The sequence below is a fragment of the Chenopodium album genome, chromosome 4, assembly GCF_948465745.1.
Source record: "Chenopodium album chromosome 4, dcCheAlbu1.1, whole genome shotgun sequence".
Lineage (NCBI taxonomy): Eukaryota > Viridiplantae > Streptophyta > Magnoliopsida > Caryophyllales > Amaranthaceae > Chenopodium > Chenopodium album.
The window spans coordinates 79,560,046-79,579,741 of record NC_137837.1 but is presented as its reverse complement, the minus strand read 5'-3'; the positions used below and the strand labels follow the sequence as shown (position 1 = coordinate 79,579,741).

Genomic DNA, 19,696 nt, shown 5'->3' with positions numbered 1-19,696 from the left:
ATGTTTATACTTACTTACTTGTGCATAATTACTAAAATGAAAAAAATGATGCAGCCTTTATATTTATTTAATTTTTTAGATTACACACTTTTATGTTTCTTTCAGTTTTCGAACCCTTGACCTCATGAATAGATTAGGGTTCTCGGACCACTACGGCTTGCATCCCAGTGTGATACTTATTTACGTTTGTAAATATTAATAGTTTGATTACGATTATTTTACCAGTCTACTAGAACATTGTATGATATTTTTACAGTAGTGTAAAGCTGAAACGGATAATTTACCCCCCTATAAAAGGCGGATTACACCCCCTTATTTCACCATACAAACCTTATCCCCTCCTTAAACTTTACCCAAATTATCTCCTCTTCTTCTTCCTCCATTTACACCGGTCATACACCATGTTCCCCGTCGACAACCGACAACCACCACACCCCTTTACTTTCGAAGAAGATTTAAGGAAATTAAAACTATATTTAGTTTTAATTATGGCCCTAGTAGTTTTATTAATGGCAATGATGATTTTCATCATTTTACATAAGTAGCGCTCGATTTTTCGACAAAGAGAATTCATGCATGTAATCTCCGTAGTACTTCAAGTTTTTTTTGTCTTCTAGGTAGATTATAAGTGCATTTTGTTATAATAAATATTTCTTTTGTCTTATCATTAATGTATGTCATTAATATTATTATTATTATTATTATTATTATTATTATTGTTGTTGTCGTTGTCGGTGATGTAGTGATAGTAGTAGTATTTATTGTTATTGTTATTATTATCATTGTTATTGTTATTATTGTTGTTGTCATTGTTTAACTAACGTAATTATCATGTTTAATTTTAGCTTAACTTTATGTAAATCATAATAATAACCCAAGGGGGAGAAGCAAATATGTTTTAAATGGATTATTATTATGATTACAATTTGATTACTTTAATTATCACTTGCTTAATTGGCTTAATAATAATTACCTATTTGATTGTAGTTAAAATGGGAGACTTGATGAAAAGACAATTTGACGTATTAGACTTGTCTGGACATAATTATCTTGAATGGACAGTTGATGCCCAAATGAATTTGAAGGCTCAGGGATTGGAACATACAATCAAAGAAATTACCATCCCAGGAAACGAAAAAGATGCCCCTGCTCAAGTTAAAGTTCCAACTGATCAAGAGAAAGCAAAAGCTATAGTTCTCTTAAGGCATCATTTACATAACAGTTTGAAAACTGAGTATTTAATGGTGGAAAATCCCAGAGAACTATGGGATAGCTTGAAAGGAAGATATGACCACCATAAAAGGGTACTCCTTCCTTCAGCACAATTTGAGTGGACAAACCTGAGATTTCAGGACTTTAAATCTGTCAGTGATTATAATTCATCATTATATAAAATCGTATCAATATTGAGATATTGTGATCAACCAGTCACTGAAGTACAAATGATAGAGAAAACACTCTCTACTTTCCATGCTAACAACATTGTATTGCAACAGCAATACCGTGAAAGAGGCTTTGCAAAATATTCTGAGCTTATTTCTACATTATTGGTTGCTGAAAAGAATAATGATCTTCTGTTGAAGAATCACAACCTAAGACCAACTGGGTCTCAAGCATTCAATGAAACAAATGCTGTAGAAAGCTCAAATCCACCCGAGACAAATGTTGCTCATAGAGGTGGACGTGGAAAATATAATAACCGTGGCAGAGGTCGTGGAAATTTCCGCGGACGTGGCCGTGGACGTGGTTATGGCCGTGGTAGAGGCCAATTTCCCCCTAGAAACAACACTCAAAGGGGGCATCAACAAGGAAACAAAAATCAAGCCACCACAAAAGGAAAAGACACATGTTATAGATGTGGCATGACTGGACATTGGGGACGTACTTGTCGTACGGCCAAACATCTGGTAGAACTATACCAGGCTTCCATTAAAGGGAAAGAAAAACATGCCGAAACAAATTATGTTAATGAAGAAAATGTCCCTGGAATTAGCCTTGATGTGTCTGATTTCCACATAGACAATGGTGAAGCTAGTGGTGAATTTATCTTTGGAGAGAATAATCATGTTTAGATAATTCATCAATTACTATGATATGTATTATGTTTTCATTATGTACTTTTCTTGTATGTTTTTTTTTCATGTTCAAGTTATGTACTCTTAATTATTCATTATTAATAAAGTACGTCCAGTTTAATTATCTTAAACTAATCTTATACTTATTATTTTATGAAGATATGGATCTGCCCGAAGTTGGTTCCAAATTTCAATGCCTTTTGGACAGTGGAACAACATACACTATTCTGAAGGATAGAAAATATTTTTTAAAGTTAAAATTATTTCAAGCAAATGTTAATACCATTTCTGGGTCAGCCAAGCTAATAGAAGGTTCTGGAAAAGCTTGCATAATACTCCCAAATGGAACAAAATTAATCATTATTGACGCTTTATATTCGAGTAAATCTCGAAGAAATCTTATAAGTTTTAAAGATGTGCGTCAAAATGGTTTTCATTTAGAAACAATGATAGTGGATCAAAAAGAATATTTATGCCTCACGGCAGAAAAACATGGCAAGAAACATGTGTATGAGAAATTGCCAGCATATTCTTCAGGGTTATATCATATAGATATACGACCAGTTGAAATAAATTTGATATCTAACCAGAAGTTAGATAATAAGAATCTGCTAAATTTATGGCATGATCGTTTGGGTCATCCTGGTACAGGAATGATGCACAAGATTATAGCAAATTCAGTAGGACATTCAATTAGGAATGTTAAAATCCCTCGATCAGATGAATTAACATGCTCTGCATGTTCACTTGGCAAATTAATAATAAGACCATCTATGAACAAAATTGCTACTGAATCTCCAACATTTTTAGAGAGGATTCAAGGAGACATTTGTGGACCAATTAATCCTGCATGTGGACCATTCCGATATTTTATGGTATTAATTGATGCCTCAACTCGATGGTCACATGTAAGTCTCTTATCCAGTAGAAATGTTGCTTTTGCAAAACTCCTTGCTCAAATTATTAAACTAAGAGCACAATTTCCAGACCATACAATAAAAAGAATAAGGCTTGACAATGCAGGGGAATTTACATCCCAAACATTTAATGATTATTGTATGTCGATTGGAATTGTTGTAGAACATCCTGTAGCTCATGTTCATACACAAAATGGACTTGCTGAGTCATTAATTAAGAGACTACAATTGATTGCAAGGCCATTATTGATGAGATCAAAATTGCCTTCATCTGCTTGGGGTCATGCCATAATACATGCGGCAACTCTAATTAGGTTGAGACCAACTGCTTATCATAAGTTCTCACCACTACAATTAGTTTTTGGTCGAGAACCTAATATCTCACATCTAAAAATTTTTGGTTGTGCGGTGTATGTTCCTATTGCTCCACCCCAACGAACAAAGATGGGTCCACAAAGAAGGCTGGGAATTTATGTTGGGTTTGAATCACCCTCCATAATTAAATATCTTGAACCAATGACCGGTGATTTATTTACGGCCAGATTTGCCGACTGTCATTTCAATGAGACAGTATTCCCAGCCTTAGGGGGAGAGAAAGTGGACCCACGAAAGAAAGAAATAGAAATCATTTGGAATGCAACACAATTGTCAATGTTTGATCCACGAACAAATATGTGTGAACAAGAAGTTCAGAAAATTGTTCATTTACAAAGCATTGCAAATCAGCTGCCTGATGCATTTATAGATGCAAAGAAAGTGACAAAATCACATATACCAGCTGAAAATGCCCCTGCACGAATTGAAATTCCTTCTGGTGATAAGATCATTGAAAATGAATCTCTAGCACGCCGAAAGCGTGGAAGACCACTTGGTTCAAAAGACTCTAAACCAAGAAAATTAAAAAGACCTGATGAGATCGACAATATTCCCCTTACAGAAGGTCAAGAAAGACAAAGTACAGATAAGAATAGAGAAAAAGATGATAATCCGAAAGGGGATGAACAAGATGACCATAACATCGATAACAATGAAACTTCAATAAATTTTGTTTCTACCAGGAATTATTGGAATAGAAATGATGTTATCGTAAATGAAATATTTGCATATTCCATTGCAATTGAAATGGCATCTGACGAAAATGATAGTGAACCAAGAACAGTGGAAGAATGTCGTTGCAGGCATGATTGGCCAAAATGGAAAGAGGCAATGCAGACAGAGTTAAAGTCACTCGAAAAACGAGAAGTGTTTGGAAAAATAACCCTTACACCAGAAGGTGTAAAGCCAGTTGGATACAAGTGGGTATTTGTGAGAAAACGAAATGAGAAAAATGAAATTGTAAGATACAAGGCAAGACTTGTAGCCCAAGGTTTTTCTCAAATTCCAGGGATTGATTATGAGGAGACATATTCTCCCGTAGTTGATGCAACTACGTTAAGATTTTTGGTAAGCTTGACAGTCTCAGAAGGACTAAAGATGCGATTAATGGATGTAGTAACCGCATATTTATATGGGTCACTCGATACAGATATTTATATGAAAGTCCCAGATGGACTAAAATTACCAGAAAACCACAAGCCTAGACATTTACTTTCCATAAAATTAAAAAGGTCACTTTATGGATTGAAACAGTCTGGGAGGATGTGGTATAATCGTCTTAGTGAATACCTTATGAAAGAAGGGTTCAAGAATAATCAAATCAGTCCTTGTGTTTTCATTAAGAGATCACAATCAGGGTTTGCAATTGTTGCAGTTTATGTTGATGACTTGAATATCATTGGAACCCCAAATGAACTTGAAAGAACTGCAAAATACTTGATGAAAGAATTTGAGATGAAAGACCTTGGACAAACTAAATTTTGCCTTGGATTGCAAATTGAGCACTTAAATAATGGTATTTTCGTCCATCAGTCTAACTACACCGAAAGAGTGTTAAAACGTTTTTTCATGGACAAAGCGACCCCAACAAACACCCCGATGATTGTTCGGTCTTTGACTATGAAATATGATCCATTTAGACCTCGAGAGGAAAACGAGGATGTCCTTGGTCCTGAAGTACCATATCTAAGTGCAATTGGGGCTCTAATGTATCTAGCTAACAATACTAGACCAGACATAGCTTTTTCTGTGAATTTGTTAGCCAGGTTTAGCAACGCACCAACGAAGAGACACTGGAAAGGAGTAAGACACTTACTACGATATCTACGAGGAACAAAAGATCTTGGTTTGTTTTATCAATCAAGGCAAGATGCCACCCTCATCGGATATGCAGATGCTGGATATCTATCAGACCCACAAAACGCCAAGTCACAAACTGGATATCTGTTCACCTATGGTGGAACTGCAATTTCTTGGAAATCAACAAAGCAAACCTTAACTGCGACATCATCAAATCATGCTGAGTTGATTGCCCTTTATGAAGCAGGACGTGAGTGTGTATGGCTAAGGTCAATGATCGGCAATATCCAAGAAGAATGTGGGATGAAAGAAGTAACTGAAAGTCCAACCATCATTTATGAAGATAATACTGCATGTATCGCACAAGTAACTGAAGGATATATTAAAGGTGATAGGACTAAACATATATCCCCAAAACTGTTCTTTACACACGATTTGCAGAAGGAAAGGAAGATAAATGTCCAACAGATCCAATCATCTGATAATCTTGCAGACTTGTTTACAAAGTCCCTACCTTCGAAGAGTGTTGAGCGGTTGGTCCACAAGATTGGGATGCGTCGTCTTCATAAACTATGTTAAAATCAGGGGGAGCATTATATGCACTGCACTCTTTTTCCCTTCGATCAGGTTTTTATCCCAATGGGTTTTTCCTGACAAGGTTTTTAATGAGGCAGTACACTAAAGCATATAGTAATGTATTGTTGTACTCTTTTCCCTTAGCTATGGCTTTTATCCTAAAGGGTTTTACCTAGCAAGGTTTTAACGAGGCAACATATACCCTATTCTGTATGGACATTCAAGGGGGAGTGTTAAGAGTTAATTAAATTAGTCAAGGTGTGAATGTCCACACTCCAATTCTTCATTGCATTTAATGTAGTAGCCAACCCTAATTGCCACCCTCTAAGGTTATAGCCCACAATGTAATAGTGGTTCTTACTACTATAAATAGCCATGTAATTTCACTTGTATGATGCACAAAAATATTACCAAGAGTAATACATAAAAGTAGTAATACTTCTCTTATTACCTTCTTCTCTTAATCCTCTAATTTCTATATATTTCATAACAGCATCATGATTTCTAGAGATATCATATCATGCTATAATCCAAAAAATTTTAATGTTATTTTGTTTCACATGGACATCCTTATGTGTGCATGCAATCTAATCATATCATATCATATAACTAATATATAAAGCTAAACTTTTAGCCAGATCACGAAATAGCGACACTTGGCATTCTAACTTTTCGCTAAGTGTCGCGCCACCTTGGATAAATTTAAATAGACTTCATGTGATAAAAAAAAACCGTCAAGTGTCGCACCACCTTGGTTAGATTTCATAAGATAAAAAAAAATTAGGTAAGAATTCTATTTTCAATCAAATCATGATAGAATTTTAGAATAAGATTATTAGTTTAGAGTTATTTCTTCGATAAAATATCAAATAATAAATTTATAATTAGGCCACAAGACAACATCATTTAGTGTTTTAATTTTTCACCAAATATCGTACCACGTTGGATATATATAGATTGACTTTGTAGCAAAAATAGTTAATTTAGAATTCTATTTTCAATCAAATTGAATTATAATACTACCTCCGTTAAATATTATTTGCAACAAAGGGGATGTTTGCGGACTCCTAAGAAAAATTTGTTTGTGAGTGCAAAATAGAGAGAGAAAAAGTTGGTGCATGTGATGAGGAGAGAGATAGAGAGAGATGATAACCTAAAAAAGAAATAAAACATTTCTTGCACATAATACTTAGCATCCATTTATTGTATATGTTGCAAATAATAGTTAACGGAGGAAGTAATATAATTTTATCTTTAAAGTCCATAAACTACCCGGGTATCGCCGGGGCACAAAACTAGTATATATATATATAAAAGGGAGTTTTTTCCCGAGTTTTTAGAGAGCCACGTAGGATTTAATTTTCTTAGCGCGCCATGTAGGATAATAAATATTAGTTATAGCCAATCAAATAAGAGATTATTATTTTCTTTTAGAATTAAATAATTCAAATGCCAAGCAAAATTGGCGAATGAGATTTTTTAATTTAAACTAATTAAATATAGAATATTATCTTTTGATATTAGAAATTTTATTTAAATATGTAACAAATTTTAACACATAAATAAATAAAAAAAAATGTTTTAAAAAATTCAAACAAACCGTGCATCGCACGGACTTCATCTAGTTATATTCTATGTTAATGTAGAATTTGAGATTTGTAAAGATAAAATTCGGTTTCAAATTATCTTAAAATATATATTATCGTTAAAATTTAATTAAACTAATTGGCATCTACACTTTATATACATATATAACTAAAAGAGTAATAGTTAATGAGAAAGTTCATTGACGACTTTGTCTTATTGGTTCATGCCAAATTAGGATATACCATCTTTACAAATGATTTTGGTTCACACAATTTAATAGTAACTCAACTAACTAAATATTGAGCCATTCTTAGCTTAAGGGTTCAATTTTTGTTATCTTATTACAATAATTTAGACCCAAATTGTAAAGAAAGATGGAAAATGAAGGGTATGTACCTTTGTTTGAAACGAGGCAAGCTAAGGGAAGGTTCATATATAGGGCATTTTCAGGGTCAATTTTAATGGCTATATGTATGATATTGGTTTATAGAGCAACTCATATACCCCAAAAGAATGACCAAGGAAGATGGGCTTGGATTGGATTATTTGGTGCTGAAATTTGGTTTAGTTTTTATTGGATTCTTACTCAACTTCTTCGTTGGAATATTATTTATCGTCATACTTACAAAAATCGGCTTTCAAATAGGTAAACTCTATTTGCTCACTTTGTAATTTTTATTCAATCTTTTGTTAATACAACTCTATTGTTATTGGGTTGTTTGTTTTTGGTTAATTTGTGGTCAGGTTGTATATATGGTCAATATGGACATGTTTGTTGATAATTTACTCCTCGAATTTTATGAAAATAAACTCCGTTAATAATTATTTTTGAACAATTTCACATATTTTTGACATGAATTGTTGGGTCGGGTGTTTAATTATTGGGTCGGGTTTTATTTTAAGCCAAGCTAATCTAACTTAAATTTCTAGTTTCTAAATAGGACTATAGAAGTATGAGTTTACATCATAACAAATTCTTTTTTTTTTTTTTTTTTACAGAAACAAATTCATTTTATTGTCACCTTTTATTACCTTTTATATACGAAAAACAAGTAGTTGTGGAATTTCTACTTAGCTAATTTTCACTTATAATGAAATTATTTTAATTATAAATTAAACTTGATCAGCCTTTAATTTATTAACCATTTATCAAAACTTACTTTCCTAAAGTATCTTAACTTATTAACTCTTATTAGAACTATCGATTAGATCTTACTACTTTAATTTTTCGAAGTAGTAAATGATGATTATATATTGATTGATTAGGTAAACAATACATACAGGAGCTTATTAGCAATATAGTCCTCTTATTTCTTTATTGATGTTTTAGCCTTGCTATTGCATAAATATGTACAAGGATAATTTCCTCCAAAAAAAATGTACGATAATTTATTGAGATTGAGATAATTTAATTAACATAATCATCATAATTCCTAACTTATACCATTTTTTTCAAGGTACACTTTTATTTTTCTGAATTTTATAGGTATGAGGCTGAATTACCTAAGGTGGACATTTTTGTATGTACGGCTGATCCAGTGAGAGAGCCACCAATAATGGTGATTAACACGGTTTTATCGGTCATGGCCTACGACTACCCACCGGAGAAGCTCAGCATTTATTTATCCGACGATGGTTGCTCAATCATAACATTTTATTCTCTCTTTGAGGCCTTCCAATTCTCTAAATATTGGTTGCCTTATTGTAGAAAATATAATGTTGAGTCTCGGTCACCCGCTGCTTATTTTAGCTCCATGCATAAGCCTATAGATGCTAATCACTATCATTCTAGTGATTTTGCATTTATTAAGGTGAGTTTAATTATTGATTACTCTTCAGTTCTCTAAAAGTTAATTGTTAGGAAAATAGTGGAAAATCACCGAGTATTAATTATATTCGTGAGATTTAAACAATTATGAAATACATAAACATATTTCAAACGACCACTGTAGAATTATTTGCATTTACTAACAATTTCACAAGTACATTTCGTAGGAAAGGTTTGAAGAAATGCAACATCGGATTGTGACATCAACTAAACTTGGTCGAATCCCGGGGGAAGTGCATGATCAACATAAAGGGTTTTCTGAATGGAAAAGTTCATACACTTCTAAAGATGATCATGACACTATCCTTCAGGTTATTATTATACATATATCACTCTTTTATTTGCTTGCTGATTTAACTAGCTTATAATTTAAAGAAATTTTGTTTTCAAGTATTATATTAACATTCAAAAATTGTTGCCAAACATCTTTATACACAATTATTGCTAACATTTAACGGACAAAAGCAACATATATATCACTAGCTAGGTATATAAATAAATAAGATAAGATAAACTATCAGTTTGTCAAACAAGTCAAGTAAATCAACGAACACTCATGAGACATGATTATTTATCCTAAAGCTTGATACCAAAAGTATTTAAATTAAATCATGCTTTAATGATAATTACGTACTTATTTCTACTTTATATTACTAGTAATCTAGTATTTTACTAGCTTAACTTAGTTTTTCATGGGTGTAGATATTAATTGATGGAAGAGATTCAAAGGCAAAAAATGTTAAGGGGTGTATTTTACCTACTCTTGTTTACTTAGCCCGGGAGAAGAGACCTCAACATTTTCATAACTTCAAAGCTGGAGCTATGAATGCATTGGTAAGCTATCTAAATTTTACTTAATACTTTTAAATGCTTTATTATTAAGAATTCTTCGTCGATCTATGTAACATATACAGATTGATCTAAATGCATGCGATGTGTGCTTCACGATTTGAACACTAGAATGACTATAGCTACTTTGGGATGTATATAATTAATTTGAACTTCCATAAATTTTTATTCAGTGATTTCATGAAAAATTATACTATGTAACATGCAGATTAGGGTGTCATCAAAAATTAGCAATGGACCGATAATCCTGAACGTGGATTGTGATATGTACTCAAACAATCCACAATCAATTCGAGATGCACTTTGTTGCTTCATGGATGAGAAGAAGAGTCAAGACATTGCTTTTGTACAATTTCCTCAAGCTTTCGAAAACGTTACCAAGAATGATATATATGGTGCCTCTCTTAGAGTGATCTCTGATGTAAGATTTTATATGTTATTACCAATTAACTTAACTTATATTTTTTTCCCAAACAAAGACTCAAACCTATAAGAAAACCTTTTATATACCCCGTGTTCATATAGAGGTAGTTGCATATAGTTGCACCTAAGGGAAGTTTTTTGCTCATTTAATATATTTTTTTCTCATTTGAATTTTAATGAGCAAAAAACATTAAATGAGCAAAAAAATACCCTTAAATGCCCCTTGCACCTGGGTGATGTATATAAAAATCTTCAAAAATTAAGATATATTCGATCTACTAAACGTACTCTAATAATTTTGTTTTTATTTCGATTATGATCGATTATGTTATGTCACATATTCACAATAATATGTATGTATGTATACATGAAGGTGGAGTCACCTGGCTTGGATGCCCTAGGAGGTACGTGCTATATCGGAACCGGTTGTTTCCACCAAAGAGAGATCTTGTGTGGGAAGAAGTATAGTTTAGACTATAAGGCTAATTGGAAGATGCAAGATAATAATGTAGCAAAGGAGCAAGAAAATGTGGAAGAATTGGAAGAGAAAGCCAAGGTTCTTGCTAGTTGCACTTGTGAAATGAACTCTCAATGGGGAAAAGAGGTAAATTTTTCTTACTCTTTATTCTTTTATTTCAATCTACCACAATTAATTATGTAGCATAAGAAGATCTTTGAGCACACCAATATCGAGTATCATACATGTGTTTTGAATTTTAAGGCACAAATGCATTACGTATATATAGATCTAAAATATTTTTATTTTATAGTGATAGTATATTTTGTCATATTGTAGATGGGTTTAAGATATGGTTGCGCCGTTGAAGATATACTAACAGGATTGTCAATCCATAGTCGAGGTTGGAAATCAGTGTTCTTGAACCCAAAAAGGAAAGCTTTCATAGGAATGGCACCAACTACATTAATCGATACATTAGTCCAACACAATAGATGGTCAGAAGGTTGGCTTCAAATCATGCTATATAATTGTCCTTTGATTTATGGACATCCAAGAATGAACTTGGGTCATCGATTGGGTTATTGTCACTTCTGCCTTTGGGCTTGCAATTGCTGGTCAACCCTCTATTATTGTGTTATTCCTTCTCTTTATATGCTCAAAGGAATTTCCTTATTTCCAAAGGTAATTTTAATTTTATGATTTTTTTTTTATTATTATTGTAATCAATTCTCGCCACTTCATTCCTTTGTTGTTTTTTTGTGAGATGTAAAAAATTCAATTGCATGTTTCACGTGATGATAAATGATCGATTCATTTTTTCTAATGATATTTTTTCCTTTTTTGTCTTAGGTGACAAGCACATGGTTTCTGTTCTTTGTTTATGTTATAATTGCCAAGTACTCCTATAGCTTAGGAGAATTCATATCTAATGGTGGCACGGCCTTAGGCTGGTGGAATGAACAAAGGATGTGGCTCTACAAGCGAACATCGGCCTACCTCCTCGCCTCCATCGATACTCTTCTAAAGCTATGTGGAATATCAAACATGAAGTTTGTGATTACATCCAAAGTAGTTGATGAGGATGTGTCCCAAAGATATGAAAAGGAGATAATGGAATTTGGAGTTGCTTCTCCCATGTTTGTTATCTTGGAAACCCTAGCATTGATGAATTTGTTTACCCTTATCTTTACTTTGAAGATGGGATATGGAATCATTAATAAGTTGGGCTTGCAAATTTTACTATGTGTAGTTTTGGTTCTTGTTAATCTACCATTGTACAAAGGTATCTTGATTAGGAAGGATAAGGGTAAGGTACCCACCTCTGTTACCATAAAATCAATTTTTATTACACTTTTAGTTGTACTTATTATCAAGTTTTGAGGTTGAGCTTTTGAATTGAGGTCATGAGCTCAATTCCAACTTGCTAAAGTTTGAAGATATCGTTTCCTTACTTTTAAAGTCTTTAAGCTCTAATTGAGTTAAGAGTACACGTATGATCGATTAATCTAGTCATGTAACATATTTATCTTAACCTTTCTGTACTTTAGTGATACTTGCACTTAACTTTAAAAGTATATTTATATATTGATATTAGGCTTCACCAATCAAATAATTAGAATCCTTATTAGTTCAAGTAGGTTAGACTACTATCAACTTAGGTTGAAATTGTCAGCCTTATATTATGCTTTTTTCTTTACTTTATTAAATTATTACTTGTATTACCTAATAATACTTAATTCTTATTAAAATTAGATTTGATCATATTAGACTAGGTTAGAAAAACTTATAAAATAAGATATAAAGTTTTTTTTAACAAAATTCCGCTTGATAATGTACTAATTATACATTAAATTTCAGTCAATTAAGACAAACATATTAAACCAAAATTAATAAAGAAATAAATCATACGTATTAGACTTTGGAAATTTCAAACAAAATCACCAATTTTTATATGAAAACAACGAAGTTTCCTTATGAATTCAGATGTAGGGCATGTTCACATTTATTGAACTAAACTAAACCGAAATGAACTGATTGGAGCTGAACTGAACTGAATTAATTAGAGCTGAACTGAACTGAGCTGAAATGAATATTTTATGAGAGAGAGAAATTAGGAGCTGAACTGATTAGAATTGAACTGAACTGAACTAATTGGAGCTGAACTGAACTGAAATTAAGTAAATGTGAATAGACCCGTATTCTATTCATCGGATTTTCACTTATATGAACTTATACAAGTATAAATTTAACTAAATTTATTTTAGTTGTAATTTATATTTGACTAACCCTTATCAAACTTTTTTTTATTAACTGAACTTGTCTTAAGTTAATTGAATTTATCCCGAATTTAACTTACAAAATTTTAATTAAAATCGTCTATAACCCAGATACTCTTTTTACTACATCAAAAATAAGAATTAAAAAAAATGGTTGCCTACGTGGAAGTCAGAGATTGGTTAAAGTACGTGGAGTTTATACCAGTGGGCCCTCACGTGAGCAGCAAAGTAAGTGACATGGGTCAGTTAATTAGTTGGTCTCCTATGAAACAGTAGATCAAAACCCAAAACTACAACTTCCATCATCGTACGACTTTTCATTCGAATTTTTGTTGACTACTGTAAATTTACTTTATTCGTATTCAATTAAATAAATAAATTTTTTTTTTTAAAAAAAAAAAAAAATCTGCCTATCTATTTTTTTTTTTTCTCATACTTTTCATGATTATCTTGGATTAATCTATCAACATCAACTTCTTCTGGTAAAGGTAATCTCTTTTCTCTGCAATCGTTAATTTCAATTAATTTTTTTCTGGGTTTTGTTTATATACTTTTTTTGTTTGTGTGTTTAATAATTTGTGAAATTAATTTATGTTATGCCCAAAGATCTAGTTAATTTGTTTGCTGCAAATTCTTTATTTAATTGAAATTTTGTAGGAATTGGGAATTTGGCTTGGTAAATCAGGGGTAATTTACTAATTAGATTTAATAATTTCTGTTCATGGGATATCAATTTTTTTTTTAATTTAAAAATTACATTTTCGATGCTGAATACTATTTTCAGATTTTAAAACTGAATTTATGCTAGTATGATGAGGAAATATTCAAGCTTTATTGTTTTTGGATGATTATATGATTCTTATGATTGATATATGCTGTAATTTAACGAAGATATGGTTGGCTTGTAAATTATAATTGGGTGATGAAACTAATGGTAAATTCGTTGTTTTAAGCACGAATTATACTCCCTTCGTTCTCAAATTGTTGTTCCGGATTATAAGAGTGGAAGTTGGAGCGTAATTTAAACTAGTAATGTTACTAATGTATCATCAAAGTGTCTTCTTGAGTTCATAGGTTGAGCAATGATGAGCTTGGTTTGTGAAAGTAAAAGGTCAAAAATGTGGCTTAGATTATAGTTTTTGGATTGACTTGTTTCTTGAGACAGACATATACTTTGTTATGATTGAAGGATTTAGGGTTTGATTGATTGATTGTTTGATGATCGAAGGATTTGTTTAGCTTTGTAGATAAAAAGATAACATGGACTATTGAAGTGTATGCAAATCCAAGTGGCCTTACTCATCTTGATTTAAAGTATTTGACATAAGTAGTTGAAGGCTCGATTCCACGAGGTAACAAATTGAAACGATATAGTAGAGATAGTAATTTTACACTGACTGTCTACTCTAGCTCTAGGAAGTTTATTTCAAATATTGCTCTTTTTCCCGTCAATTAATTTCAAGGTAGGTAATGGGGATCCTCTATCTACTGAAAAGGATTCTTAGGCAGGATAGAACCCTGTAGTACCCTTTATCTACTGATGTTCCATAGCTCACTTCTATCTCATCCTGTTAGTGGGCATTTGGGTTAATTCTTCTTGAAACTTTACCTTCAAGAGCTTAGGTTGGAGTTGTAGAAGCGTACTACAGTAGCTCGTTGTGTATCCTTGTGTTTATTCATTTGTTGTCCTCCCAGATTAGGAGACTCTGATTGTTCGGCTCTTTGAAGATCTTTACTTGTCAATGTCTCCTTATTCGCTAGTTCTTGCATCGTGATATGGAAGCTTATCTCTGGCACAGGTTTTCAGTATCTTGGATTTAGCCGGTTTAGATCTTTATGAAAGTTGGGAAACATAAGGCTGCAAATTTTGTGGCAAACTATGTTTTCTGTGATTTTTTTGGTTAGAGTGAATTATAACTTTATAAGATTTCTCAGAATTACTATTTTTTCTGCTCTCCTTATGGCATGAAACGGTGCATATCATTTCTCTTTAGCTTCAATCTCATGTAGTTTCTTTAGCATGCACAAATTAAATTACTGATTATTCATCTATTGCTATACACCGAACAAGCTTATCAAAGTTAACGTAATGTCCAAGTGACATAGCATGTGTTACTTCCATTGATTGTCAACCAAAAGAGTTTTATTGGTTTCATAGTTTTTGTCGTTTCGTTGGGGTTTTGCTCTTTACGGCCTATGACACACTCTATACTTGATTGGAAATACAGATGAAAATCTCTTGCTGGACAACATTAATATCTATCCTGCTACTGGCTCTATCCAGCTTGCAACCGGCAATTGGCCTTAGGTTTGTAATTGATAGAGCAGAGTGTTTTTCCCATAATGTTCAGTTTGAATGGGATACAGTCCATGTCTCATTTGTTGTGATTAAGTCCGAATCTCCTTGGCGCTCAGACGATGGTGTTGATCTAGTGGTGAGTTGAAACTGCTCCAGCATAATATTTAGTTATTTATGCTTTTCTTTCAGTTAACAAACTACTTGTATTGCTATTTGCTCTGGTCGACATTCTATGATCACTTTCTCCTATATGCTTAAGGTTTTGGATTAAAGGCTTTCATAATGTACCACTTGTCCTTTGTTTAAATTGCATAGTTTAAGTTCTGAACAAACCTGACTCAAGTAATATTGATGGTCTATCCATATCACCTTCTCTTGGCTTATATATATACGCGATAGTCTCCACAACATGTACAGACCAACGCTAAAAGGGGGGGGGGGGGGGGGGGGGGAATGTAAATGTGGTCAGAACTAACACAACATATGATCTGATTGTGGTATAATATGGTGAAGTTCGGATAGGAAGAATTTTCCCTACTCGTTCGTGCGTAGGGATTAATGTATTCAATGGTCTATGAACACCATATCATCTGTGTTCCTTCTCCCATGGTAAAACAACATTTAGGATATTCTGGTCCTTACTCAGAAACCTCTGGAAACTCAAAAGAAAATGTTTTTTTTTTTTGAAAGACCAATATGTCTTGGACCATATTGTAATATTTCTTGTTTAGGGGTCTAATTGGGCCACTTTGGATTCCTGATGCCATTGTTGAGTCTAATGGTAATATTTGGTTGAATGCGGATGATGAAACAGCTCGATAATAAAAAAATTTAAGTTATTAGATGATTTCTGAAATGAATTGGACGGTAGTTGTGTAATGTTGGTTCATTATTCTTCATCTCTGGGCAGTTTGCATTGCCTTTAATTGGAATTTTGTAGCCTTCTTCTAGTGTTAAAGCATTGAAGAACATGTTGCTTTCTAGTAAAAACTTTCTTGTTTCATAATACGCAAAGTCTTTGACTGATCTATAAGTTTACTGGAACGTGGAACATGGAACTCTTGGTGGTTCCATTGGTTGAATTGTACTAGGGGTTAGGTTTATTACTCCTATTATTTTGTGATAAGTACCCATACAATATGATTAATATGAATGGAACATTTTTATTGCTGTATTTTACAGGTGAAGGGACCTGAAGGCGATCAGATCCATGACACCCATGATAAGATCAGTGAAAAATTCGACTTTACTGCTCATAAAAAAGGACCTTTCAGTTTCTGCTTCACCAATAAGTCACCTTATCATGAAACCATTGATTTCGATGTACAAGTCGGACATTTTACATACTATGACCAGCATGCAAAGGATGGTAAGACAACAGTTTTCCCTATCTTAGCTTCATAAGAGGTTTCTAATATATTGATATAAGGTGAGATAGCTGTTTGTCAAATTTATGTACATGTTTGCAGAGCATGTGAAACCCTTGGTAGAGCAGATTGAAAAGCTCGGTCAATCTCTTTACAACATTCAGTTTGAACAGCATTGGCTAGAGGCACAGACTGATCGACAAGCACTAGGTACTTTATTAATCTCCTCTCGAGTTTAGAATTCAACCATTTCAGATGCCTTCTTGAATTTTAGAGTACTTTCTAATACCAACTCTCCTTGTAGTCACTTCTACATGACGTTGAATTCATCTGTTAGAGGGCCTAAAAATGGTTTGCCATAAGTAGTAATATCTCTCAAGTGTCGTTATAAACTCTTATTGTGTTGATTGTGTCTCGTATCTGTATGACAATGCAGTGAATGAAGCTATGAGCAAGAGAGCAATCCATAAAGCCGTTATGGAATCATTTGCTCTAGTTGGTGCAAGCGTGTTGCAGATATACTTATTGCGGCGATTATTTGAAAGGAAGCTTGGGACTTCAAGAGTCTAAAATATTCATCACATTAGTGATTTGTTAACATCTCATAATCTTTGTGTTTCACTGTTTTGGGAAATAGCTTAGTTTTGCTTTAGGATCTTTCTATTGTGTTTTTTTAAAAGAGGATATTAATGGATTTTCCTTTTTTTTTTTTTTTTTTTTTTGTGTGTGTGTAACAAAGAATCTTTGAAGTATAGGTTTTTAATTGGGTGAATCAAAGAAATTATTAAATTTGGTATATTATATACTCCCTCCACCCACAATTATCTACAACATTTGCTATAAATGGGTGCTCTCTATTATGTGCAACAATTTTTTATTTTTCCTCTTTTAGTAAATTTTGAAGTGTAAAAAGATCATTTTACCAAACTTAAACATATGGGATCACTTTCTCTCTCCTTTTTCATTCACTTTAACCCACTAACAAACTTTAAATATATTGAACCACTTTCTCTCTCCTATTTCCCTCCTTTTTACAACTAAATTAAACACAACTAAACTTAATTAAACTACACTAAAAGTTTTGTCTAGGAGTTAGCAAAAAGGACGTTTGGTGCAGATAATCGTGGGCGGAGGAAGTATAATCATTATATGATGTCATAAGCGTCCGTGTTAGGCTTGAGTTTACGAAATCACTTCAAGTTGTGAACGGGTAAAATGACAGTTTAAGGGCGTATTGGATGCTTCCACTGAACCATTGGACTCCTGGAGGGTATTATGGACCATGGTAAACATCTTGGTAATTTTTATTTTCGGGCGAAAAAAGGTCAAAAAAAATTACAAAATTAAAGGCTATATATTCCACTTTGAGGAAATTTTGAGGTTTTGGGGCCCATTGACGAAAAGCCTTGAGATCATAAGGGATACATCTCGGGGTCATATAATGTCGTTTGAAACCATATATAATCATTATATAATGTCATAAACGTCTGTGGTAGGCTTGAGCTTACGAAATCACTACAAGTTGTAAACGGATAAATGACCGTTTAAGGGCATATTGGGCGTTTCGACCCAATTGGACTCCCGGAGGGTATTAGGGACCATGGTAAACATCTCGACAATTTTTATTTCCAAGCGAAAAAAAGTCAAAAAATTACAAAATTGAAGGCTCTAATCCACGCTTTTTGAGGAAATTTTGAGGTTTCGGGGCTCGGTGGTGAAAAGCCTTGAGACCCTAAGGGATACATCTCGGGGTCATATAGTGTCGTTTAAAATCATATATAATCATTATATGTTGTCATAAACGTCTGTGGTATGTTTGAGATTACGAAATCACTACTAGTAGTGAACGGGTAAAATGACCGTTTTATGGCATATTGAGCGATTCCACGACCCAATTGCACTCCCGCAGTGTATTAGGGACCATGGTACATCTCGGTAATTTTAATTTTCGGGCGGAAAAAGGTCAAAAAATTACAAAATTGAAGACTATAACCCAATTTTGAGGTTTCGTGGCTCGGTGGCTAAAAGCCTTGAGACCCTAAAGGATACATCTCGGGCTCATATAATGTCGTTTGAAACCATATATGATCATTATATGTTGTCATAAACGTCCGTGGTAGGCTTGAGTTTACGAAATCACTACAAGTAGTGAACGGGTAAAATGACTGTTTAAGAGCATATTGGATGGTTCCACCAACCCAATTGGACTCTTGGAGGGTGTTAAGGACCATAGTAAAATCTCGGCAATTTTTATTTATGCGCGAAAAAAGATCAAAAAATTACAAAGTTGTAGGCTATAATCCACACTTTTGAGGAAATTTTGAGGTTTCGGGGCCCATTGACGAAAAGCCTTGAGATCCTAAGGGATACATTTCAGGGTCATATAATGTCGTTTGAAACCATATATGATCATTATATGTTGTCATAAACGTCCGTGGTAGGCTTGAGTTTACGAAATCACTACAAGTTGTAAACGGGTAAATGACCGTTTAAGGGCATATTGGGCGGTTCCATCGACACAATTGGACTCCCGGAGGATATTAGGGACCATGGTAAACATCTCGACAATTTTTAATTTCAGGCGAAAAAAGGTCAAAAAATTACAAAATTAAAGGCTATAATCCAAGTTTTTGACTAAATTTTAAGGTTTCGGGGCCCGGTGACGAAAAGCTTTGAGACCCTAAGGATAAATCACGGGGTCATAAAATCCCATTTGAAACCATATATGAATATATGATCTGATCATTATCTGTTGTAATAAACGTCCGTGGTAGACTTGAGTTTACGAAATCACTACCAGTTGTAAACGGGTAAAATGACCGTTTAAGGGCATATTGGATGGTTCCACCGACCAATTGGACTCC

The 19,696-nt window shown here is 33.3% G+C and overlaps 1 protein-coding gene across 1 annotated transcript; it reads left to right on the top strand.

The window, feature by feature from the left end:
• Positions 1-7,498: 7,498 nt before the first annotated feature.
• On the top strand, positions 7,499-17,676 carry LOC145629479 (cellulose synthase-like protein E6). The gene is made up of 12 exons (XM_081682087.1): positions 7,499-7,976; positions 8,817-9,141; positions 9,326-9,469; positions 9,861-9,992; positions 10,216-10,428; positions 10,804-11,034; positions 11,227-11,571; positions 11,740-12,263; positions 15,451-15,601; positions 16,648-16,834; positions 16,935-17,042; positions 17,269-17,676. Exons 1-12 carry the CDS (start codon positions 7,705-7,707, stop codon positions 17,400-17,402), a joined length of 2,766 nt encoding a protein of 921 aa, XP_081538213.1. The 5' UTR covers positions 7,499-7,704; the 3' UTR covers positions 17,403-17,676.
• Positions 17,677-19,696: the final 2,020 nt, after the last annotated feature.